The 26,138-nt window shown below is 40.5% G+C and overlaps 1 protein-coding gene across 1 annotated transcript in view; it reads left to right on the top strand.

Annotated features, from left to right (window-relative positions):
* ACAT2 (acetyl-CoA acetyltransferase 2) overlaps window positions 1-26,138 on the top strand; it is a 177,296-nt gene that overhangs the window by 110,989 nt on the left and 40,169 nt on the right. Inside the window, exons 7-8 of the mRNA XM_069235140.1 lie at window positions 3,881-4,035; window positions 4,150-4,260. Coding sequence (XP_069091241.1) covers window positions 3,881-4,035; window positions 4,150-4,260 — 266 coding nt within the window. The remainder of the gene's footprint in view (window positions 1-3,880; window positions 4,036-4,149; window positions 4,261-26,138) is intronic.

The following is a 26,138-nucleotide window of genomic DNA, read 5'->3' as shown; positions in this document are numbered from 1 at the left end:
TGCTTAATCTTCAGGCTCTCATTTGGAGTGAAGATGTCAATGGCTTGTTGAGCCACCTCTGACCAGAGTTTAGTTTAAAAAGCTGAGGTGTTGGAGTCCAGAATTTGTGCTTTCTGCTTCACTTAAAAATTGTAAGTTCTGGGTTAACAGTGTTAAGTGGATTAACTGGATCCTCAGTGTGTCGGGAGGACCAGATATGGGCCAAGAAGTGCTGCAAAATTGCTTCCAAAACACACGTGTGCCACAAAAGTTCCACTTTTGATGTTGCAAAATTTGCCAATCCATGCCATAATATCCTGGGAGGGTCTGAATATAAAGATTGTGCCAATTTATGTAAGCAAATATCTGGCAAACCATGTTAGTATTTTAATGATATATATGTTTATCTGCAGTTAATGGCATGTTGACTTGTCCTTGGGATACCAGTTTCCCACCTAGGCAGGTACTCTTATGCTGCATACCATGCTGTGGTCATGCTCCTTCCTGCGGATTCTGTCTCACTCAGAACAGCAATACTAGTATTGCTCTCTGTTCCTTCAATCCCCCACTCACTCTGATTTACCCAGCATAGTAGAAAAATCTAATTATCTCACCTACAATCTAACATGAACCCCTAAAACTAGAAAGTTACACTAATGTCTTATTAAAGTCATTATTGAGTGCAACACTAAGGGGGTGTACATCTGTGCAAACAACTAACAATATTAGGGTACTTCATACAACTCTAAGGATATTCCACAGGCGGCCAAGGTTCAGGGCCAGCTCCCATCTCAAGAGAGAAGGCAGCAGAGGAATGAGAAAGTATAGAGTTCCATTTTATAATTAAGTGATCATGGAACATTTATTGAGCACTCTAACAACACCTTTAAGTGGATTCACTGGAGATGGGGGGACCAAATCTGTATGCAGTAGTTTGTAACACAATCTGACTCAACAAATGCAGGCATGCATGGGCTTATCAGATAACCATAATCTAGTAAAGTAATGTAATACTAAACAATAATGAGGTAATATGTATTCAGTACTTAGCCAGTACACACAGTATTGACATGGTATGGATACAGGATAGTTATTAGCACATTTCTGAGGCAGCTAGAGGACTGCTAGCTCCCTCATTTCTGTGTTCTGGTGGGCTTCGTATGTGTTTGTGACAGAATTTGGCATCCTGCCTCAGATCCATGGATGTGTAGGAGGGTTTGTTAAGTAAAATACAAAGCTTTGCCGGGTAAACAGGATGCATTGTTTTCTTGCATTCTGCAGATTGCATTTGATTGAAGAATCTCTTGTCTAGCTGCATGCACCGACAGAGTGAAGTCAGGATATTTGGAAATCTTATTGCCTTCATGTATTTTGTTGCCTGGCCAGCTGCTAGATTTTATCACAGTCGTTGAAGTTCACTATGCAAGTTATGATTGGTTGAGTGGGAGCACATGTGAAGGGTCACGGACCTATGCGCATACAATACTGAAAACCAAGTTGCTTATCATTTCATGGGAAGAGTCCATACCTATGGACAACTGGAACTCCCAGAATGTGTAGATTATTGGAATGTGATCTAGCCTCTAGATCTTCATTCTTGGCTTTGATTATCGACAATGTAATTTGTATAATCAAAAGGTTTTTTCTTGCAGCTGTTAGTCGTCATCCATGTCTGACACACGATGAGCTAGGTGTTTGATCCAGTCATCATGTTTGTCCATGTGTTCATTCATGCGGTCCAGTGTCAGTCCTCGACTTGACCATAATCAAGTTGTTTTTTTTCCTTTTGGATAATAAGCTGTACAGATCCTACTCCACTGATTCCTACCCCCCCCCCCCTCCAAAGCATTTGTGTCAGATTAGGTGTCAATATAGAGTGGAGGGCACAAGCAGGCCTACCTCTGAGGTTCACCTCATACTTGTATGTAATCCATACATTTCTAGGGTTCACACAACTGTAACCCAGTGTTGTCTCTTAGTGATGAGAGCAATTGCAAAGCAACCAATCAGTTAGCTGCCAAGGGCCAAGTACAACACCCTTCGTTAGTTGACATTCAAAGAAATGAGGCATTTACGTGGATAATTGTTTCCACCTGCAGTCGGGTCCAGGGTCGATTCAATTTGGCAGCATGTTGTCAATTAATATGGCAGTATAGCATTCTGGTGGAGACCGATCACTCCCATGATCAGGATAGGTAGCACAGTGTAAGTCACTGTAAGTGCACACCAGTTCCTACCGCTATTCGAGGGTGCACATCCACACGCCACAGCTGCAAAGTGATTCATGACCCTTGCAAGCAGATCCACAGGAGTGCGGGTAGAGAGGGATTACCCAAGCTCAGGTGGTCGACCGAGCAGCCATCGCAGGGGCTCCACCTCATTCTCCACTTCCTCTCAGCACATTCTGAGCAACTCCCAGAGTGTCCTACTTCGAGGTGTCTTTTCAGTCCTCTTGTGCTTCTGCCTTCCCAATCAGGGGAGTCTGCTCTGTTCCCCTCTCACCAGCAAATACATGGCACCAGTGCGATGTTCTCTGTGGCAAAATAGGGGCCGGGGAATTGGAGGCTGACAAGAAGAAAGTCCAATGCCGCCACTACCTCCTGCAGCCAAAGCAATATTTTGCAGAGCCAAGGCGTCCCACCACCTGTCTGCTCCAAAGCCATCACACACTTCATGCTTGTTCACTCTCTTAAGGCCACGTTCACCAGTTTCATTACTCAGGAGGGCCACGGGGGGAGGAATGTTAGTTTCAGCTAGCCCAACAACCAGGTCTCTAATACTGCAGGGTGCTTTTCTTGATGAGTACTCTAATCACCTGATTTGTGATGGATATTGCACTCAGCCTTTAGAGCGTCTTCCAAGGGCAACATTCTCACAGCCCGGCACTCTGGTGCCCCACTTCGAAATTTAAATTAGAAATGTTTGTATCTATACACATTTGGTATTTTGAAAAGCCTTCCCATGGGTAGATCCTAGCAATCTTTTCACTGGCTCCAGCAAGTGCAGAACATAGCTGCGCCTCCTCCTTTTCAAGTCTTTGTGCATGATGCATACAGCCTCTTCAGTTATGCTTCTGATTAGAACTGATTTCACAATGTACCACATTGAGCTCCACTTGTAGTAATGTCCAGTTGATGCCTACTACAGGAGGAGTTATACTGGAAGGCAGGATCTTATCAGTCATGCCAGATACACTGTTGAACACCATTCCGGAGACACTGCAGGACTGAAAATAGTATATAAACTTCGGAAAAGGCATGAAAATGTGGGTACACCCACAGCAGTAATATACTTGCTTAGATTTTTGCAGCTCAAGATGAACATATCCCTGGGCCCAGGTATTCGCTTGTGCTAGTCAAATTAAAATATTTCATTCCAGCTTTACCTGGGGGGACAGAGGGAGGGGGTCAGTCACCCAGGAAGTAACTGAGTACTCTTCCTCACAGGAATCCTTAGGATAAGCCAAGCAATTTCTACTCCACAAATCTGGTTCATAAGCAGTAGTTCAGCACTTGGAGCTCACAAACCGCCCCCAAACCTCAAGCTATTGTTATGGATGCATTTGAACAATCTGGAGCAATTAAGAAGTCATCTGTAAAATCAATGCAAATGTTGTAATGCTTGAATATGATAACATTTACCAATGTTAAATGTATACCTGGCTTGGCTCTGCATTTTTGCAGTGTAAGGTTAAAGCCAAGAATCAATAGTCTGTGTAAATTGCATATCTTATTTCCTGCCTTTAGCTCTTTTGTTTCTTCTTTTGCTATCTTTCCAAATATACTTTCTTTTAATGATTGAGTTTTGCATGTAGCTAAAATTGGGTGCAGAGTAAGTTACATTTGATTAACTTGCTAGATGTCGTGTTCATGATGTGCTTACACCATTTCATTATTTACAGGCATCAATGATGGTGCAGCAGCTGTTATTTTAATGCAGAAATCTGAAGCTAACAGTAGAGGGCTGGCTCCATTGGCTCGAATTGTGTCCTGGGCTCAAGCAGGAATAGATCCTTCTGTCATGGGAGTAGGGCCAGTCCCAGCCATACGAAAAGCAGTAAGTGCTTTATTTATTATATTTCTGTTAGGCAGGCTTCATTCATCTTCTACTTCTCTTGTTTTCAATGCATTGTTCAAATATCCGTAAGTCATTTCTTTTGTTCATCCAAAGGTTGAAAAAGCAGGATGGACTCTGGAAGATGTGGATTTGTACGAAATTAATGAAGCTTACGCAGCAGCATCTTTAGCAGTAATGAAAGAGCTAGGTTTGGATCCAGAAAAAGTAAGTATAATTTCTCAATGTCATGTAACTTGAAATAAGCGTTTTCTCCTTATTTTATACAAAAGAAAGACATTGACAGATAGGGAGTGAATTAATCTCTGACATAGTCACAAAAGTGCCTCTCTCGTCGGTCCCATTGCCAAAGAGCCTGCCTTCTGTGCACAGAAACCTATTTTATAAAATAGGTAGCCTTGGTGCTTCTTGAACAGTTTCCAACTGAGAATCTCTTTCAATTCTTTGGTAATCTAGACATTTTCCAGAACAGGCATGAGAATAATCAAAATTGGCAATAAACTGATGATAGGAAATGGCTTCTCTCGTATCAGAACTGTGACTGTGGATCTGTTTGTAGGCTACCGCTAAGCAGAGGTATCATGTAGGTAAGTGCAACTTAATGCAATTGTTGAGGTTGGTGAAGCGGATGTGCACAGCTTTGTATGTGTGCATGGGGAGTTTGAAGAGTGCCTGTTTGTGGATGGGGAGGCAATGGAAGTATTTGGATTGATGTAGATGTGTTTTCTGCCAGACTCATGTGCATGAGTCTGGCAGCAGAATACTATATGGCCTGGAGTCTTCTGGTCAGTTGTGTCATACGTAAAGTGTCTTCACATTGGTGGTTGGATTAGATGTGGGTCCGAGTTCAGCAGACCACCATGTGGAGTCCCATAACAAGGTATATTTAATAAAGAAGACTGCATCCGTCTTGCCTGTATTGAGCTTAAGGCGGTTGTATTAATTAATCTGTCAACTTTGAACGTGCAGTCGGAGAAGTTGATTCGGTGTTAGATGTTTTGGGAGTCTGGTTGAGGATGAGCTGGGTGTTGCCAGCGTAGGATAGAACGTTGATTTTGTGGGTGTGAATGATACTGGTGAATGGGGCCATGCAGGCATTGAACAACCTGAGACTGAGCGAGGATCCTCCACGGATAAGTTTTGCAGCAACTGAAGTGAAAGTAGTCAGTATGAACAGCGGTGTGCGGCTGGTGAGGAAAGAGCAGATCCAGCTGGCCACTCGTCTATGAATGCTGTCATTGTGCAGTCGTTGAATCATGATGGGGTTGAAGACAGTATCAAAGATGGTAGATAGATCCAGAAGAATGAAGGGCAACCATGTCTCCTCGGTCCTTGTTCAGTCAGATGTCGTCCATGGCAACGATGAGGGTGGTTTCATTTCTGTGGTTGGATATGAAGTTGGATTGGGTAGTGTTGAGGGGCTTGTTGTCAATGAGGTGGGCAGCTAGATGTTTGTTCATCTGTTCGACCGTTAGAAGGGAGATTGGCTGGTAGTTGGCTAGTGTTTTAGGGTTCACTGAGGAGAGGGAGGACGGTGGCGTGTCTCCAGTGATCTGTGAAGGTGGGTGATCTGATTGAGACGCTCAGGATCAGGACGAACTGATGGGGTCTAGTCCTTTAAATAATATGTGATAAGGGCAGGGCTTTGATGGTGCTTGGGGGTGTATGGTGCTCATGGTTGCTTTGGTTTCTTGAATCGTATTGATGGGCCAAGTGGTCAGAGTGGTCCTTTGGGTGTTGGAAGCGATGGGTAAGGTGTCTGCAAGGATTGAAGTTTCTGGTTAGAAAATATTGTAGATGCTGGAGTTCTTGCTGTTGAAGAAGAGAGAGCTCATTGCAGAAGTATTGTGAGGGAATGACGCTGGTGGAGCTTGTTTCTGGAGAGGTGGAATATTTCACAATGGCAAAGATTTCTCTGAAGCATGTTGTGCTACTTTTGATGTGCTCAGTTAGGATGGAGTATTTGGTGGCTCTGATTCGCTGAGGGTATCGTCTGAAGGCTGATCACCCCTGCTTTGTTTCTGTCTTCTGTGTACCAGGGTACTTGTGGCCAGAGTCTTTTCTAACCCATGTCAACAGTGGCTTTATTGCTAAGGAAAACAGAAGTGAGGCATCTCAACTGATTGTCCTCAAGACAAACGTCTCAGAAAGCTGCCCATTTACTCTAGCCACAGCAGTGGGGTGACTATATGCCTATCAGTTTTAAGGCCATGAACAGGAAATGCCACTCATTGGTATCAGACACTTTCTCTGCAACTATTGAGCACATTGAGAGTGGTTCGTCTGTTGTCTTTGCATGAGCTATACAGTTGTGGAGGTGTCCAAAATGTAATCTTGTGGACTTTTGTGGTATAAAGCAAGACTCATCCTGGTACATTAAAGTGAGTAACAAAGAAAGTAGATGCTTCGCCAAAATCTTCACTAGGATGTTTGTTTCAGGGTTTGAGAGAGATTGGCCTGTAAAATTTTCTGCAGTTTTCCCTACTTAATGTATTGTTATGACAGTTGAGCCGCACATGTATGAGAACCTAGATCTTATTTCTCTCACAGTTTCAAACACTTGTAGTAGCTCCAGGCTAATCATAATGTATTTTTGCTTAGATAACTCAACTGGAAGATCATTTTGACCTGGGGTTTCCCTGGAATTTGGTTGCATCATTGAAGTTGCAGTTTCCTATAGCGCAAACTCCAATTTCCTCTACAGTAAACTCCTGTTGAAGGAGTAACTTTTATCTCAAGATCGTTTTGTCAGTTCCCCCAAAACCGCCCTATAGATGTATACATTATCATTATAAATTTTAAATTGTTCAAACATTTCTTCATATACCATTGTCCTCTGACCTTGTGTGGTGTTGACTGTTCCTGCCCAATTAGCAGTTTCATCTCATTTACTGAGCCATGCCAGAAGCCTTAAGCATTTATTCTCTTCTTGACACCTATGTAATGAACATTAGGAGATACATGAACAGTTTCTTTATACTCACCCTTCAGACATGTCAACACCCTCAGATTCTCAGAGTTGACAGTGTTACCTTCTCAGCCCCAAGGACTTTGGACTCCAGCTTTGACTGACTTGTTGTGCGTTTTAGGTGAAATGGGTGGTGTGGCCCTATTGTTGTACTATTCTCTTGTAAGCCTTCCATGACGTGGATGGAGTCTGCTGATCTATTATTTTCAGCAAATACTTTAATGGCTACTGTGGTCAGATGCTGGACCAGAGAATTTTCCCCAAACTCCCTAGATTCCAGTTTCCTGCTAGGGCTTGCAAGTTCAACAGTGAAGGGGGAGAGGGGTGTAGTTGCCTAATATATCCTAGGCTAAAACTTCAGGTTACTGAGCATTGATACATAGTAGGTGTAAAAAACATAATGTAGCCTCAGCATTATCCAGGCATACTTCACAGAAACTAATATTGGCCTATGGACGGCCAGGACTCCTCAGACATCTGCAAGAACCAAAGATGTAGCAACCTTGGTTAGACTTGCGGATCTAGGTCACTGGTGTGGTGCGTCCGGACAAAACTTTGATAAGATTCCTAACATCGTTGAATTTACCCCCTAACTGTAAGTTTTCTTCTATGGTTTTGAGCACCAGTGGGCTGATTCCAGCTAGTACTAAAATCTGAATCCTCGGGTGGGAAGCAGCATACGCACATGGCTGGACACTATCACGGTGACCTCATTTACCAGCCACTATGACATTTAACCCTGCGGAGTCTATCCATTTCATAGATATTTAAAGATGAGGGAGTGTCTTGTGTAGATGCCTTCTTCACATTGTTATTATGTACCAGTGAAGTGTGTTTCCCTGGTGCATGATGGTCTTTTTGGTCTCTTTGTAGGGGATGGGTTACTACGCTTTGTTTAGTTTTATCCCTTAGACTGTTCACATTCCACTATGGCACCTCTTTAAGAGATTTGGGGTGTAACGCCCATTTCATGTAACCATTTGCCCAGATAGTGTTTATGCTATACATGGAGACGTCCCACTCTTCGACCTCTGAGTTTTTGTTCTGTTACTCTTCGCAGCCTGTTGTGCAGATGATAAAATAAGCATTCCTCATCTCTGTTACTCCAACCCCCTTGCACTGCAGGTTTAATCCCCCCCAGGCATCTCCCTGCAACACCACACACAAGGATAAAGTGCCTTTTGCTTCAAACTAGTGAATAAAATAATAAGGCTTACAACTTGAAAGTAAAATGCCTCAAGATATTATGGAATCTGCTTGGTTGATATGGCGGTCCAACCATTTATTATTTATGCAACAAGCAAGCACCCTGTAGTTTGTCCTTTAGCATGGTGGCCTATCAGCAGAATTCAGACATAACTTACATATTCAGAGCATCAGTCAAACATGGTTGTTTCAGCTAGGTTTTCTTATACATACTCTTTTTACACGACCAAGTTAGAGAATAGAATTATGAGATACTGTTTCAATCACTTGCCATTTGTAAGGTATATTCTGGGCCAATGTAACTGTTCACTTTTGTTTGCAGCGTGCAGAACTGAGGGTCTGCACATTCTGGCAATATTCTTAGTTATGATCGACCTGTATCAACACAGTCTCTGTTCCTAGAATTCTCACCAGTGCCCAGTGTTGTACATTGAATTGTTGTCTCAGTCTTGCTGGCCCTCGCTTTTGCCATCAAATCATTGGCCATCTGGGGAAAACATGCATTGTTATTTTAAGCTTCACTGGAAACGTCATATATTTCACCCCAGCTCACACACTTTTCTCTTGGTGTGGTCAAAGCCACTCCATTTTGGACCCTCTGAGTAAATTCTGGAAACAACTACTCTGTAGTACATTCATATCATGATGGACTGATTTGTCTTGCACAATACAGAATAGTATTCCTTTCTCTGCTGCACAATCTTAAATATTGCATTTGACATGGCTAGCACCCTAGGGACTCTGTAGGACCTCTTAACAAAGGAGAAAACAGTCTCCCTTTGGCTTTGATACAGTTTGGATCCAGTTTCAGTAAGTGGGCCTCACACACCACCCAGGAAGTCCTACAGATGGAATGTTATTTTTAGGGGAGTGACCTTCCACATTAACTCATCTCTTCGAAATAAGTGATATGTATCTTTAACTAGGGACTCCACCTTCTTCTTGGGTTGTTTGTCCTCAGAGGTTACTTTCCTTATGCATTGTTCAGTTGCTTCAACTCTACCTTGCATCCTTTGGAGAAATATATTTATGCTCATTAAGCCAGTTTTATATTACAGGGTTGTTCTGGCACCCACGACCTCGACAAGGAAAAGCATGCATTACCTGAAGAATGCCACTCTATCCTCTTGTTTGTGATGTTGAAATCTAAAAGTTTAGTTCTCTAAGTAGAGCGTGGAAAAACCCACTTATCCAGACTGTTAGAGCAGTGTTACCTTGTACCTTTTTCTTTGCCCATACTGTACCAATAGGTCATTAATAATCAAACCTGATCTTAATGCAGTTATTATACAATGGTCTCGGTCTTTTTCCAGCTGTTGGGATCCCTTTCCTCATGGTACAGGGAGACAACTGAAGATTCTGGGTGCTGCTGAGCACAGCCCGAATTTCGACATAGCACAGTGCACTGGACTTATTACAAATTGAGTTATTGCCCTCCCACCCCAACACTTGAAGGACTTGCTGGACCCTGCTGCCTCACATTTCCAGTGAAGAGGGGCAGGTCAACACTGTTGCAAAAGGCAACAGTGACTTTATTTAGTTGCACATCCCTCTAGTTTTCTCAGATCACATTGTGCATATTTGTAGTGCTCAAACACTATAACACATCAGTTGCCACCATGTGTAAACTGGAATCAGAAACACAAACCAGTTAATAACAGAACAAAAAATATAGTGGAGCACTCTATAACTCAATTATTTTATATCAAGTTTTTGAAATGGTATTTGTTATGACCACATGAATAATTTTATTCGGTACACAGATAAAATATGGGAATTGGTGAAAGATGAAAACCAATACATAGACATGTGGGTGTATATCTTTCTGGTTCGTATTATCTTTACTGATTCCATTTACAAAAATAATTATAAATATTCACACTCATAATTTGTATGGTCTCATACAATTACATAATCTTAAACAATTTAAAAAACAAATAACAGTTCACATGAAATTTCATTCAACAGTAGTTGCAGATCTCAGGTGTTGAATCTTTGTAAAATCTCAGCCAAAGATTTCAGACTTCAGCCAACACGTGTTTCGTCCCATTCCAGGACTTTCTGAAGGCTGATTAGATGTCAACATGAAAAGAGTGTTACACAACCTGTTCCATATATCTATTGGTTCACAAATTATTACTACAAACTTCAATACTGAGACCACCAAATGTAAAAATCCTTTTAAACACCATTATCCAAAAACACCTTGTGTCCCAAAATCACAATTTTCCAGGCACATATAAGAAAGACATCATAAAACATGCACCAACACCCACAAGTCCGTTCAAAACAGATATAGAATTAGGAGAAAAAAAAAGAGAAAAGAACCCCCCAGTGATCCCAATTCCAATAACATTGCACAGTGCCCAATGGCCATGCCCAGGGGACGTAAATCCCCTGGGCATGGCCATTGGGCTGGGGGGGGGGGGGGGGGGGGGGGGGGGGGGGGCGGGGGCATGTCTCCTGTCTTAACTGAGACAGGAGTCATGTCCATGGGGTTTTACGTAAAAAAAGACAGCATTCTGGGCAGAGATTTTTTTTTTGCCTCTGCCTCTACTAGGGTCATCCTCTGATGCTAAACCTCCTGTTCCCCCTACGTCTCCCATACCCAGCTAGCATCCTTTTCTTTGATGCTAGCTGGACCTTACCGCTGGCTAGCGTCATACCATAAATAAATATGACACCCGGCCGGCGTCTTGGGATGGCACTAGCCGGTGGTAAACTTTTTGATGCTGAACTGCGTTAGTGCAGTTCAGCGTCAAAAAGTATAAATATGGGCCCAAGAGTCCTTCTACTTGGCTTTATCACATTGGTGTAACCATTCACAGGCTCAGTTCCCTGCCTGCAGCAGGCCATTTCCTAGATCACATCTGACTTTTGCCTGGCTGGTCTAAGTCACACCAGCATCGCTATTCAGCAGAGGAAAGGTAGGACCCGTCTTTAGTCCATCCTTGATGAGTCTGCCATACCTTCTAATCAACAGACACTACACACTTCCTGGAGTGGAGTTGCCTTCCTGGTTGGTCACTCTTCTGACATGTCTTTTGTTAGAAGGAGCACATGATGATACTGACAAGCTGGCCAGAGCACAAATTCAGCTAGACCTAATGCTGTGCATTGGACACACCCTTTCTATGGCAATTGTCTAGTTTTATAATGTTAGTGGGAAGACAGATTTTAAGGAATTGTGACAACATTCATGTATTTTGAGCTCCAGTCTTGCATTTCTACGAGACCTGAGCAGGCAGAACAAGATTTTACAATCAAAAGGAAGATAAGTGACTCGTTGTACTACAAGGCCGTACTCCTGCATATTGCATTATGTCCACAGTTGTTCATGGTCTGACTCCAGTGTCTGTCATGTCTTTATTTGTTGGTTATTCTGTAGAGCTGCTTTCTTTCTCCAGAAGGGGAATGCATATGTTACACGTAGAACAGACAATCAAAATACTGCTTTTTGTTGACCACTTTTGAAGGTTGCAACTTCCCATGTCTAATACCACACTAACGCACGTTTTTGTGAGACTTCGCTTATTGGGAGTCTAATGTGATTGTTAAACTAGTGGCAGCACTGGCTTTTTCAAATTTCCCTTGCACAGATAGCATCCACACCTGCCTTTTTGTTCATTAATTCTTACATTCGTTTTTTTTGTTGTTTTTTTTTACAATCCAAAGTTCTGAAAATTAAAATCTCAGAATGAAGTCTTTCCAAGCAAGAATGGGACGGTCGATTGCAGGGCTAATGAAGATTCACTGCTGCTGGTGTGAGCCTTTAAACCCCTTTATTCGCTTGCTGACAGATACTAACCCTCTTTACAGTCTTACGCATCCTTGTGTAGAAAACCAGATTATTAAGCCAAGCACACTTGTTGTAAGCAGTGACTGAGCTCCCACAAAGCTAAATAACTGCTTTCTGGGAGCAATCTAGATAGCCTAGCATTAGCAACATCCTTCCTCAAAGACAAAATCACCCTCTGCATTTGCACCACTAACCCAGAACAGTCAGGAAACAAGAAGTTTCATAAAACGTATGGGAACTCACAACTCTGTGCAAGCCCATCGGTTGCATTAGGCAGGCTCACAGATAAAGCACAGTTTGATACAAGTTAGTGGTACACCTATAAAGGAGTGGGACTTAGGCAACTGACCTGGGCAAGGGAAGAGTAGAGTATTTGTTACAAACAACATTGTATCTTGGAACATTTTTGGAATTCGAAAGTAGCAGGGAAAAAATGCTACAGCTGAACATAATTTCACAAATTCGGATACTTCTTTTTCTGCAGCAAACCTCCCAGTTTGCATCTTTTCAGAAGTACTTTTTTTCACCTTGGCCCAAGAGCCATCTTTCAGAAAAAGACTGCAGTGTCTTCCCTCAAGCACCAGAAATTTCCAGACTTTCATGGAAAATGTCTTTGACTCAAGCAATGGGCTCAAGTTGAAGGAAAGCTCGCTGCAGCTTCAGCTCAGGTCTACAGCAAATTCTCATGTGCAATTGGTTCCTGGATTTCGTATGCAGCGGTTCTAAATCTAGCTTTCAACAGTGCTTTCTCTGCGCCTAAGAACAAAAGGAGAAGTTTCACATGGGATGATAGAAGAAATGTTTAGCTGTACCAGGCTTATTTGTTCTCTCGAAGGTCAACAATATTTCTTGTGTCCTTAGGACTTTCTGCACTTTTCAGGAGAGACGTTTGCAGGCTTCCCTGGAATGGATATGTTGCCCCCTTTGCCCTTGTGGGCCAGCTTGAGGACCAGTTTTTCAATCCATAGAGTCAGGCTAGAGCTGAGGATTTCTCCACAGGAAACCCTTCACAGACATATCCCCAGAGAACCCTCTCTCATCAACCTTTGAGCTCGGTGTTTAATGATCATCTGGAGTGAGAGTCAGCCCTTAAGAGTTGTGAGCCCACCAGTCTATACAGCATAAAATCAACTGGCTGAAGAATGTGTGCACATGCTAACGCACCACGGAATCCTAGCTATTATCTATGATGAATAGTGGATTTTGCGCTTAAGGGCGATGGATCGAAGCGACATAGGTTTGAGGGGATGTCATCAATGATACGACGTGAGTATCAACAAATGTTAATAACAATCAATAATATTAAACTCCAATCAATAACCAAACCAGTTTATTAAGAAGAATTCATAGATTTATTTCCCTACATTAACAATGCTAGTGTCACGAAAATAACTTTCAAACACAAATGATAAGCATATAAGATCAATAGCGGTTGGTTAAAGCGCCTTATATACCTCAATTTGATCAAGACAGTTAAACAAGTTATCTCCAAAAGAATCACACTTAATAATACAAAAAAACGGTAATAATGGCAAAGTATACTCTAGTTCAGCATCAAATGATTTCAAAGTAAGTCATGAGCATTTCAAATTATTCCCTCACTAACCGCAATTTAGCATCAACATGTTGGGCTTCATGTAAAAAGAATTTAGTAACACAAATTTAGAAAAAAATATTTATCTCAGTTAATGATAAAAATATATTATTAATATGTAGCAGTTAAGTCATAAGTTGCAGCTGGTACCTAGAAAGCAAAAGAGACACATATTACATTACAACAACATTCATTACCAATAAAAGTAGAACCAGCAAGTAGCTTGCTTCAGCCAGGGGACATCATCAGTTTGGCCTAACAACAGCTAAACCCACTCAGCCAATAAGTCTCGAGCCATCAGAGTCGAACCTCATCTGCTCTTTTTCTTTTTCTCTTTCTCTCTCTCTCATCTCACACTAATCTCTAGAAAAATTCTACCCAAGTTGTTATACTAAATTCTAATAAACTTAGGCACGTATTTATACCTTTTTTGCGCCGCTTTTTGGCGCAAAACGGCGCAAACCTACAAAATACAATGGTATTTTGCAAGTTTGCGCCGTTTTTGCGTCAAAAAACGACGCAAATGTGGCGCAAAAAAAGTATAAATACGGGCCTTATGATTTGTCAATCTGTGGGGTGGTTTCATTTCAGCCAATCAACAACTAAATTGATGACCTAAAACACACAAACCTACACTAACTATAATATTTTCTTCAAGAATAACATTTCCTCTTCCGTCTCTTCTGCAGCTCCATTGTTTCATCGCCTCTCAAATATCTTATCTCAGGAAGAAACTTTTACTGTTTCAACTCACTTCCATCCTTGAGGAAAGACCAGATATTAGTAATATTCTCAAACAATAGGACATTTCAACTTATGCAATGCTTGGTTAAAACATGACGTTGTAAGACATAACGCAGCAACCCACTAGGGGTAACTGTGAGCACACCTACACAAACTTTGAAAACACTTTTATGTAGTCTTTTGAATCATGGGAAATAACCACAGCTTCTAGTTAGAATTTTGCTCAGCTAGAAACCGAAAAGCGAACATTTTCAAAAGTCACTCGATTTGCACATTAATTCATTACACATTTTAGTATGAAAATCATTAATAAACATATTAGAAAATTCACTCTCTTACAATCCCTCCTCTGATGACTATTCATGTCATCACATCAATCTATAATAAAAAAATGTATTGTCATTAATTTCAAAATGGTCTCATTTATTGTCAAATTATTTATTTTTCCTCTGTTATTAACTTTGTAAAATTGTATTCATTTGTATTTCAAAACCTCTTCTATTCTTTTCCAATTTTTTTCTCCTAACACATTTTATCACTCTATACGTTCCCCAAATTCCAATTAAACAAATTACAGTTATTGACACCCATTTTGCTGTTGTCAAAATAACATTTCTCCCCACATTGCTAAACCAATTTCCCATAGCTTCAATCCCTTTTCCAGCTTTTTCCCAAACTGTAGTTTTTGTTAGTTCTTTTAGATCCTTACTATTAGTATTTGTTACATTTGTAATTAACTCTTTTACTTTACCCGTGTTATCAGAAATATAAGAACAACAATGATTAGAACCTAATAATTTACAAACTCCACCCTCTTTCACCAAAAGAATGTCTAACGCAAGGCGATTCTGAAATGCCATAGCTCTTGTAGCAGCCAAATCTGTATCCAGAGGAATGATAGCTCCAGAATATCTTGTCAACATGTTATCTATTATTGTAGGCAACTTCTGAATCTTAATCGAGTTTAGGACTAATCCCACTGAAGGAAGTATAGCCCCGAATATGTCTCCTACAATGCTAGAAATTGATTCTCACTTGTCTCGTTTGAAATTTTATTGAATCAGGAATCTTACTCAAGTCTTCTAACTGATAGATTTTTTGGAAAGACTATTCCCAAATAACATGTTCCATACCATCCTCTAGGAAGATGGTAATATGCATTTCTTCCACAAATATAATAAATTCCAGGTATTGGAGGATCCGGTCCATTCATCATAAAATCCCAATTACTCCTAAACATAAAAACATGTCTACATTCACTCTTTCCAACAAACACTCTATCATTTTTACTCCAAGGTCTCTGTATACAAAGTTTTCCTATGTGCTCAGCATCTATTGTTAGTTTTCCTTGTTTAGTAATGTCACTATAAGCATAATCTATTCCAGGCTTGTTACTTATAATTCCATTATCTATCTTTGCCTTTATTTCTCTCCTTCTATCTTCTGTGTTATCCAAAGACTTCTTTACTACTGATGTTAATAAACAAGTTAAGTTATTTCGATGTGCAAAAGCTGTGCCCAAAGTTAAAGTAGGCTCAAAGAAATCTCTCATAATTACTATGTTATTTTCTTTGGCTATTTTATTCAAATAACCTATGACAGGTACAAAGGACAATACCGTGTCATAGTTTGAATAAAAATACTGGATATATTCTTGATTTATAGAAACGCTTTAGCAAAAGACTGCAACTTATAGCGTAAGTCACGGGCAAGCTATGATAAGTAGTTTCTCCTTCCACTGAAGTCGGAATCTGTGTACATACATAACAATCATTTGCGTCCATCACCTCAACATACACATGCAATAAGCGATAGAAAACATTAGAAGAAAGATATTTCTCTTCATGTAAGTATTTGACATCTATCTTAAACTTATCTTTTGTTAGTGACTTATCAACTAAATCTAAAGAACTTATTTTCGTTGTCTGGTTGGCTCCATCCATCTCATAGGCACTTCTACAAACAACAATAAACATATTATCACACTCACTACCCCTAAACCAATACTAAACACTTTACAACAACTAATCCTACGGTTTTGGTTGTGAGTTACTCATATTTTCTATGATAAAAAATTTTTTAAAAAAATTTAAAAAAAAAAAAAAACTTCTACAAAATGAAAATAATCCCTCCTAAAATCTTTTTTTTTTTTCAATAGTTGAGTCACTCTTGGACAGTTCCTTTGTCAAGTTCAGTGTAGCAGCTCGTCTAATTCAGTTATTTATTTGTCTTCTCCAGTAAGTTTTATAATTTGTCTCCTCATTATGAGTTTTCAAACTAAATTTTCATTCTCTTTACCCAAAGTCTCTTTCTTGAAAGTCTTCACGTTCCAAAATAAGAATTTTCTACGTCTGTCAAAGCAATAGCTCAAAAATTCTTCTTGCCAGTCACTTGTATTGAAATATGCCCATTCAGGTCCAGTATATCTCCTATTTGCAACTCTTTCTTTTCAGTTGTCTTCCACTTTCACTATCTTCTCCACTAGTGTGTTCTCCTCCAGGCAATTATTTTTCCTCTTGAATCGGTGGGATTACATCAACTTTTCCACTCTTTGCAACTTTCTCTGGCCGATTGTCTCTTTTCAATGTTCCTCTTGTCAGTAATCTTCTCAGTATTGAGTATTCACTTGCCTTTGGACCTTTCTCTTCGGACGTTCCCGCAATTGGTTCTGGAACAGTATAATCCACTTGGGCGGGACTATTCTCAAATCCTTTCCCAATGGGGTCTGTCTTTTCTTCAGTTTGGTTTATCAAACCACCTGTTGCTGAGGTCACCTCCCTCCGAGCAGATCTTTCCTCTCTTGATTCTTGTCTTTCACCTTCCTTCAAGGACACCCTCCTCAGATCGAAATCAGTCTTATCTCTTTCCTCTTGGACTGATTCTTCTACTCCTGTTGCAGCTTGTTCAGCTTCTTCACTACTCTGTTCCTTTTTGTCTGTTATAGGAGTAGGTACATCTGTCATTCTTAACATCTTGTTCACTTTCTTTTTCTTTGTTTTCAATGTTCTCGACTGTTGGTAATCTCATCTGTTCCTCTTCTCTTTCTGTTGGATCATGCACTTTTCTCGTATGGCTCACATGCACCCCATTCGGCAAACCAGCACACTTCACAGCAGTTGTTGTAGTGAGCACGATCTGATAAGGTCCCTTCCACCGTTGCTCAAGGCAAGTCTTTTGTACGTGCTTTCGTATAAGCACCCAGTCTCCGGCTCTCAGACTGTGACCTTGACCTTGCGTTTACTGAGCTGTTGCAATTTCCACCTGATGAGAAAAAGACCGAACCACATCAGCCAGGCTTTTGCAGTAATCTAGCACCATATCATCTGTAATATTCACAACTGCATTTGCAGGTATTGCTGGCAATCTCATTGCTCTCCCCATCAAGATTTCATGCTAAAACAACCCAGTCTGCTTGTCATGTGTACTTCTCATTGACATTAGTACTAGAGGTAAAGCATCTGGCCATTTCAAATCTGTTGAGGCACACACTCGTGATTATAATGTTCCATTCATCTGCTCTACAAGACCTGAAGCTTCTGGGCGATAGCTGCAATGTAGTCTCTGCTGAAAAAAGCAACTTTATCACCTCATTATTGAAATGTGTACCACTATCTGACTCAATTGAGACCGGAAAACCAAAACGTGGAATTGGTTCTCGCAAAAGCAATTTAGCCACTGTAAGACTATCATTTCTCCTTGTTGGGTAAGCCTCAATCCAATGACTGAAAATGCACACAGTCACCAGCACGTATTTCAAACCAGTACATGCAGGCATCTCAATGAAATCCATCTGTATTCTACTGAATGGACCTCCCGCCATACCTATGTGACCCATGTTGACAATTGTTCCTTTGCCGACATTCATCTGTTGGCAAATTATGCACCTATGGCACACCAGCTCTGCCACTTGTCTGAATTTTGGATTGTACCAGAACTGTTTAAAACTCCTGATCATCGCATCTCTTCCAATATGCGTTTGACCGTAGTAGTACCAAGCCATTTGAGTTAATAAACTGTTTGGCAAGACTACCTTTCCCTCTACTGTTACCCAAATTGCATCTTCCCTTTGTATGCATCAATACCTAATCCAATCTCCCCTCTCCTCTTCTAGAACATTGTTCTGTACTGCTTTCAACTCATCTAATGTCTCCACTAGCTGCATAGTAAAATTTTCATACATTTCTTCATTTTCAGACATCAATTCACAATTTCCTTTGAATTAAATCCCATTCAGAGCACACAATTTTGCAACTTGATCTGCATATGCATTTCCCAATGTTACATAATCACTGGTGTGCACTGCATTTAACCACATAAATTTTCTCAGGTTTCTGTACTGCTTGTAACAAATCATGTATTCTTTCCCCATTCTCACAGGTGAACCTGAAGAAGTCAGGAACCCTCTTTGTGACCATATTTGTCCAAAGTCCTGTACAATACCAAATCCATATTGGCTATCAGTGTAGATTGTCACTTTCATTTGATCTGATAATTGACATGCTCTAGTAAGAGCCACCAACTCTGAAACTTTTGCTGATATTACTCCTTTAAGCCATGAAGCTTCTAATATGCCTGTGACTGTACACACTGCATATCCTGCTCTTAATGCACCTCTGTTGTCTCGTAAACAAGAACCATCAACAAAGAGAATTTGATCATTGTCTTCCAGGCAAGTATCTTTGATATCTTCTCTTGGTTTAGTACATAATTCTGTCACTTCCAAACAATCATGCTCAACATCATCTGTGTTAGACAGATCTTCCCCCTCCTTTGGTATTAGAGTTGCCAGGTTAAGCACTGTGCACCTTTTTATTGTTACATTGGCTGCCCCAAGAATCACTGTTTCATATCGTTTCAGTCTTGCATTTTTTACCTAGTCAATAGAATTTCTATTGAATAAGGTACCATCACTGTCAGAGGATAACCCATCACAATATTTTCACTTTGAAGTGTACTCTGCTCGACTGCTGCAACTGCTCAAAAGCAGCCAGGTAAGGCTGCTGCAACGTTATCAAAGGTAGCTGAAAAATATGCTACTGGACGATTGACACCACCATGTTTTTGTGTCAAGACAGACAAGGAACCACATCTCTCTCATGACAAAACAATAGAAAAGGTTTTGTGTAATCAGGCATACCTAAAGCTGGTGCTTGACACAAACTCTCTGTTAGCTCAGTAAAAGCTCTCACGCATTCCTCATCCATCATTGTGGGATCTGAAACATCCTTATGTGTCAACCTTTGCAATGGCTTTGAAACAGCTGAAAAATTTGGGATCAACTGACAACAATATCCTACCATTCCCAAAAACACTCAACTCTTTTTGTGAACTGGGCATTTTCATTTTCATTATTGCCGCTACTCTCTCTCTGGAAATTCTCTTCGACCCTTTCTCACTCAAATGTCCCAAATATTTCAATTCTTGCTGACAATACTGCAACTTAGCAGGAGAAACTTTATGACCATTGTCTCCCAGAAAATTCAACAATGCAATTGTATCCTCTTTGCAGCCTTCCTTTGTTTTTGATGCTATTAACAAATCATCAAAGTACTGCACTAAAGTTGACTGATAAGGCATTACCAAGGACTCCAGGTTTTTCAGGATCTGATTGAAAATCGATGGTGATTCTGAAAACCCTTGAGGAATTCTACACCAACAGTAGACTCTGGTTAGGAATTTGAAACAAAAAAGATATCTGCTATCCTCATGTAGAGGTACTGAAAAGAAAGTTTGGCACAAATCCATGAATGTGAACCATTCTGCATCACATGGAATCTCAAATATTATTACTGCTGGATTTGGTAAAACTGGACAACACTTCACCACTATATCATTTATTTTTCTCAAATCCTGGACCAGACGAATTTTCCCACTCAGCTTTTACAAACCCATTATTGGTGAATTACACAGACTGCTCATCACTTATTTCAAAACTCCTTGCTCCAAGAATTATTCTATCAATGGTCTTATCCCCTCTATTATTTCATTTGTCATTGGGTATTGAGCAGTTTGTGGAAACACCACATTCTCTTTCACTGCTACTTTGACCCCTTTAATCAATCCAATGTTTTTTCCGGAAAAATCCCAAACCTTCGGTCTAACCCTTTCCTGCAAATCATTCAGCAAATCTTTCTTTTCAAAAACTGGGAAGAAATTGATTAAATCTTCCAAATTGTGCTCTCCGTTCGTTCCTTCGTCAATTGCCTGATCATCCGCAACATTCAGTAAAGCCAATTCACAAGTCATCATCCTTTTCTTTCCATCAACTGGCAAATCTTTGTCATCATCACTAATGGTCACCATCGTTATTCCCATTCTTGAACACATGATCGAACAATTTATCTTGCACAGTAAATCTCTTCCCAATAGTGATACTGGACTGGAGTCACAAACAACAAAACTATGATAGTCTCTAAAATTTCCAATATACAAAAGAACCGGTTCTGTAAGGGCATTAACCAACTGTTTATTGTTATGTTATTGTTATGTCTGGAACCTCCGTTGTCCTTATCATTGAGCGTGTTGCTACTGTGTCATCCAAAAAATTAACCTCATGACCATATACTTCAACCTGCACATAAGGACCTCTCTGATCCACATCTAATGATGACGCCATCATATACTCCTCCTCATCTGAGCTATCCAACGGCCATTCAGCGTTTATTTCATTCTCACTTTGTAAGTGAAATTGTTCAGCTGTTTTTGCGCTTTTGTTTTTACTCTGATTCGTGACCACTTGCGAAAGCATAACCTGTCCATTGGGCATATCTATTGGGCTCTGTATCAATTGAACCTGCCTCGGTATGTGCATTTGCTGTACAGGCACCATCTGCAACTAGCAACTCATCATGTTAAGACCCTGTAACAATTTGAAAAAGAAAAGAAAGAAAGAACCAACAGTTTTAGCACATTCAAACCTCATGACCTCATTATGACATCATCAAAACAATGACGTAACCGTAATCTGCTACCAAAAACCGCTAACGCGACACGGAATCCTAGCTATATTATCTATAGTGAATAGTAGATTCTGCGCTAGAGGACGATGAATTGAGGAGACATAGGTTTGAGGGGATGTCATCAATGAACGACGTGAGTATCAACAAAGGTTAATAACAATCAATAATATTAAACTCCAATCAATAACCACACCAGTTTATTAAGAATAATTCATAGATTTATTTCCCTATATTAACAATCCTAGTGTCACGTAAATAACTCTCAAACACAAATGATAAGCATATAAGATCAATAGCGGGTGGTTAAAGCGCCTTATATATCTCAATTTGATCAAGACAGTTAAACAAATTTTCTCCAAAAGAATCACACTTATTAATAATACAAAAACCGGTAATAATGGCAAAGTATAGATTAGTTCAGCTTCGAATAATTTCAAAATAAGTCATGAGCATTTCAAATTATTCCCTCACTACCGCAAATTAGCATCAACATGTTGGGCTTCATGTGAAAAGAATTTAGTAACACAAATTTAGAAAAAAGTCTATCTCCGTTAACGATAAAAATATATTATTAATATGCAGCAATTAAGTCATAAGTTGCAGCTGGTACCTAGAAAGCAAAAGAGACACATATTACATTACAACAACATACATTACCAATATTAAAAGTAGAAACAGCAAGTAGCTTGTTTCAGCCAGGGGACATCATCAGTTTGGCCTAACGACAGCTAAACCCACATAGCCAATAAGTCTTTTTTTCTCTCTCATCTCATCTCATCTCACACTAATCTCATCTCATCTCACACTAATCTCATCTCATCTCACACTAATCTCATCTCATCTCACACTAATCTCATCTCATCTCACACTAATCTCATCTCACACTAACTCTAGAAAAATTCTACCGAAGTTGTTATACTACATCCTAATAAACTTATGATTGGTCAGTCTATGGGGTGGTTTCATTTCAGCCAATCAACAACGAAATTGATGACCTAAAACACAACAAATCTACGCTAACTATAACATTTTCTTCAAGAATAACATTTCCTCTTCCGTCTTGTCTGTAGCTCCATTGTTTCATCACCTCTCAAATATCTTGTCTCAGGAAGAAACATTTTACTGTTTCAACCTACTTCCATCCTTTAGGAAAGACCAAATATTAGTAACCTTCTCAAACAATAGGACATTTCAACTTATACAATGCTTGGTTAAAACATGACCTTTTAAGACCTAACGTAACAACCCACTAGGGGTAGCTGTGAGCACATCTACACAAACTTTGAAAACACTTTTAAGTAAGCTTTTGAATCATGGAAAATAACCACAGCTTCTAGTTAGAATTTTGCTCAGCTAAGAACCGAAAAGCGAACGTTTTCAAAAGTCACTCGATTTGCGCGTTAATTCATTACACATTTTAATATGAAAATCATTAATAAACATAATAGAAAACTCACACACTCACACGCATTTTGTACTAGGTGGTTGTTAAGTGGAGTGCTAAGGGGGTCCGTGGGTAAGCAAGATTACCAACAGCACCATTCCAAAAGAGGCCAAGATGGCAACGCCACTTATGTCCTGATCAACCTACCTTGGGAGATAAACCACCTGTGCACTGTACTCTTCACAGCTGAGTACAATATTGAATAGTGATACAAGCGTGGCTTGATGCACCCATAGTGAGGGGTTGAAACATTTTCCAGCAAACCACTAAAAGTCACAGATGACCGTCCTAGATATTTACAAGTCTTATCATAGCCTCATAAGAGAGTTTGGGGCATATTTATACTCCGTTTGCGCCGGAATTGCGTCGTTTTTTTTGACACAATTCCGACGCAAAACTAACTCCATATTTATACTTTGGCGTTAGACGCGTCTAGCGCCAAAGTCCATGGAGTTTGCGTCATTTTTTTGCGTGGACACCTACTTTGCGTTAATGAGATGCAAGGTAGGCGTTCATGTCTAAAAAATTGACTCCGAGGCATGTGCGTCGTATTTATACTCCCGGGCAAAATTCACGCCCGGGAGTGGGCGGGTCAAAAAAAATGACTTCTACCCTCGTTAGCGTCATTTTTTAACGCCTGCTCAGGGCAGGCGTTAAGGGACCTGTGGGCTCGGAAGGAGCCCAGAGGTGCCCTCCCATGCCCCCAGGGACACCCCCTGCCACCCTTGCCCACCCCAGGAGGACACCCAAGGATGGAGGGACCCATCCCAGGAAACTTAAGGTAAGTTCAGGTAGGTATTATTTTTTTTTTTTTTTTTTGGGTGGCATAGGGGAGCCTGATTTGTGCCCCCTATATGCCACTATGCCCAATGACCATGCCCAGGGGACATAAGTCCCCTGGGCATGGCCATTGGGCAAGGGGGCATGACTCCTGTCTTAGCTAAGACAGGAGTAATTTCAATGGGGGTTGGGAGTGAAAAAAAATGACGCAAATCGGGTTGAGGCAAAAAAATTGCCTCAGCCTGACTTGCCCCATTTTTTGACGCCCAAACTCCATTTTCCCCTACGCCGGCGCTGCCTGGTGTACGTCGTTTTTTTCCACGCACACCAGGCAGCGCCGCCGGCTAACGCCAGCTAACGTCATTGATTAAATACGGCGCCCACATGGTGCTTCAGAATGGCGTTTGCCGGCGCTAATTTGTCAAAAAGTATAAATATGGGCCTTTGTGCCTACAAACCAGATAAGCAAATAAGCCAGGTGAGGAGCAACACAAGTTGAAGCACACTCAGGGCTCTTCGGGAACAACTTTAACCCGACAGGCATTTAAATCTCAGCAATTTGCATTCTCTTATTGATGTAGCTGTGTCACATACAACCTGAACTTAAATGCAGGAAGAAAAAACTAATGGGCGCATTGTTGAGCAAACATTAAAAATTGAGATCTAATTTGGTGGAGGGTTTACAGTGGTTGGCGAATGCATTTTCATTTCAGCCATTTTGGCAGTGTTTTGCTTATTGGCATTTTCTGAATGTGCACCCACTGAATGTGCAATCACATTTTGTATAGAGTGTTCCTGGCTGAGAAGTGTGCTTTTGTTCATTTGCAATCACAAAGCTAAAAAGTGATAATGGCCACTGGAAATGTGCAAATAATCATGTCATGTTATACCAATCTATGAAGACAAGGCAGAATGACATGCATCAATGCACCACAGAAGTTTAGGACTCGGGAGTACACAAGTTCAAAAATGTGAAAGCGCACCACTGAAGCATAACCAGAAATAGCATTTAGTGAATCAAAAGTCAGACAGAAAAGGTCCTTCCAATATAGAAGTGTTAACAAAACTGAGACCACTTGGTTTTAACCAGTGCAAGCCTTAACTAAATGTGAGGCATTAGTAGACAAGTTGTTCTGTACATCTATTCTAGAATTGATACCCAATTGCTGCATTATACTGCACTTGTATGCAAAAGAAATTTCATAAATTAATTTACTAAGGGCACATAGTGATAAATCATATATCCAATGTCCTTAAATTTGAAAAGTAGAACATCATAATTTTAAATAGAGTCAAGGGTCTGAAAACTGACAGGACATTGTTATAAAGTGGTATTATACTGGATAATTCCCAGTCTTAAATCCTGTTTGCCCCCATTCATTAAGACTGTGGCAGTTAAAGTACAATCTCATTGATGTTCTGCAACATTATTCACAAAATAGCATCAATGTTAACATGGACAAATCTGAAATGCTCAATATCATTCCCACCTGCAAAAGCAAAAAACAGAAGCCTTCTTCTATGGTAGGAAAAAAACATTAGCTACTTTGTTTTTTTCTTGACTGCAGTATTTATGGGCTGGAATTAGGTACATTGACCTACACTTGAGATTGGCAATAGATGTAGCAAAGTAACAATCGGATTTTGTTGCCTGGGTAAGGATAAATGTGTTAAATGTAGTTATGGTGACTGTGCTGCCACTTATCTCAAGGATCTCTTCCAGTCATTGCCAACTGCTTTACAGAAATTTGGTTTGTTGGACATGTAGAAAATTATCAAATGTGTTTGGACAGCAGTTAGACAAAGGAGATCCAAGAAGATTCTTTTGGCTCTGAAAAGAAGAGGGAAGAGGGAATTGCAAGCCCATACATATTCTAAAACTCTATCCTGCCTCTTGTTTATTCATTCTGAAGGAGTAGTCTGTTGGAGACCGATGGACCAGGCTCTGGGATTTGTTATGCTATGCTATGTGTATTTGTTGAGTGCACGATTCACCTGGAAGGGTATCCTGGTGCTGATAGCAGGTGTTGCATGGGCAAAACCTGGGACGAGCTTCAATTTCTTGTGGAATTAAAAAAAAGGAGGCAGTGGCTCTGATGTGTACAGGCCGGTCATTTCAAGCTTTGGGAGTGAGGTAGGAGAAGGCACGACCACTGCATCTGGTTCTGTGTGTGAGGGATGTGTGTGAGTAGGAATCTAAATGAACGCTAGTAGTAGGTTTGTGGAAGTTAATGCAATTGTTGAGGCATGTGGGGCCGATTTGTCATGAAAGGCTATGGATGTGTGCAAGAGGAGTTTTAAGAGTGTCCTTTTGTGAAGGTCTTTGAGGTGCGAGGTGATGTGGGTGCAGGAGTGTAGTGTGAGTTTGGCAGCGGAGTATGGTAGGGTTTGGCGGTCTTCTGGTAAGTTGCGTGTTCATTTCTATGTAGAGTGCATTGCCTTTTCCAGCTTGCGCATGACAAGTGCCCGGATAACAGCTCTGTGAGTGTTGAGAGGAAGCCACTTGAAAATGTTCTTGTGTGTGTGTGTGTGTGTAAGCATGACTCAGAGACTGCATTCACTTGGTTGGTCCTAGCAAGATGGTTGTTGAC

The sequence above is a fragment of the Pleurodeles waltl genome, chromosome 5 (genome assembly GCF_031143425.1).
Source record: "Pleurodeles waltl isolate 20211129_DDA chromosome 5, aPleWal1.hap1.20221129, whole genome shotgun sequence".
NCBI classification, from domain to species: Eukaryota; Metazoa; Chordata; class Amphibia; order Caudata; family Salamandridae; genus Pleurodeles; species Pleurodeles waltl.
The sequence above is the reverse complement of the archived record's forward strand: the minus strand, read 5'-3'. Positions and strand labels throughout refer to the sequence as shown.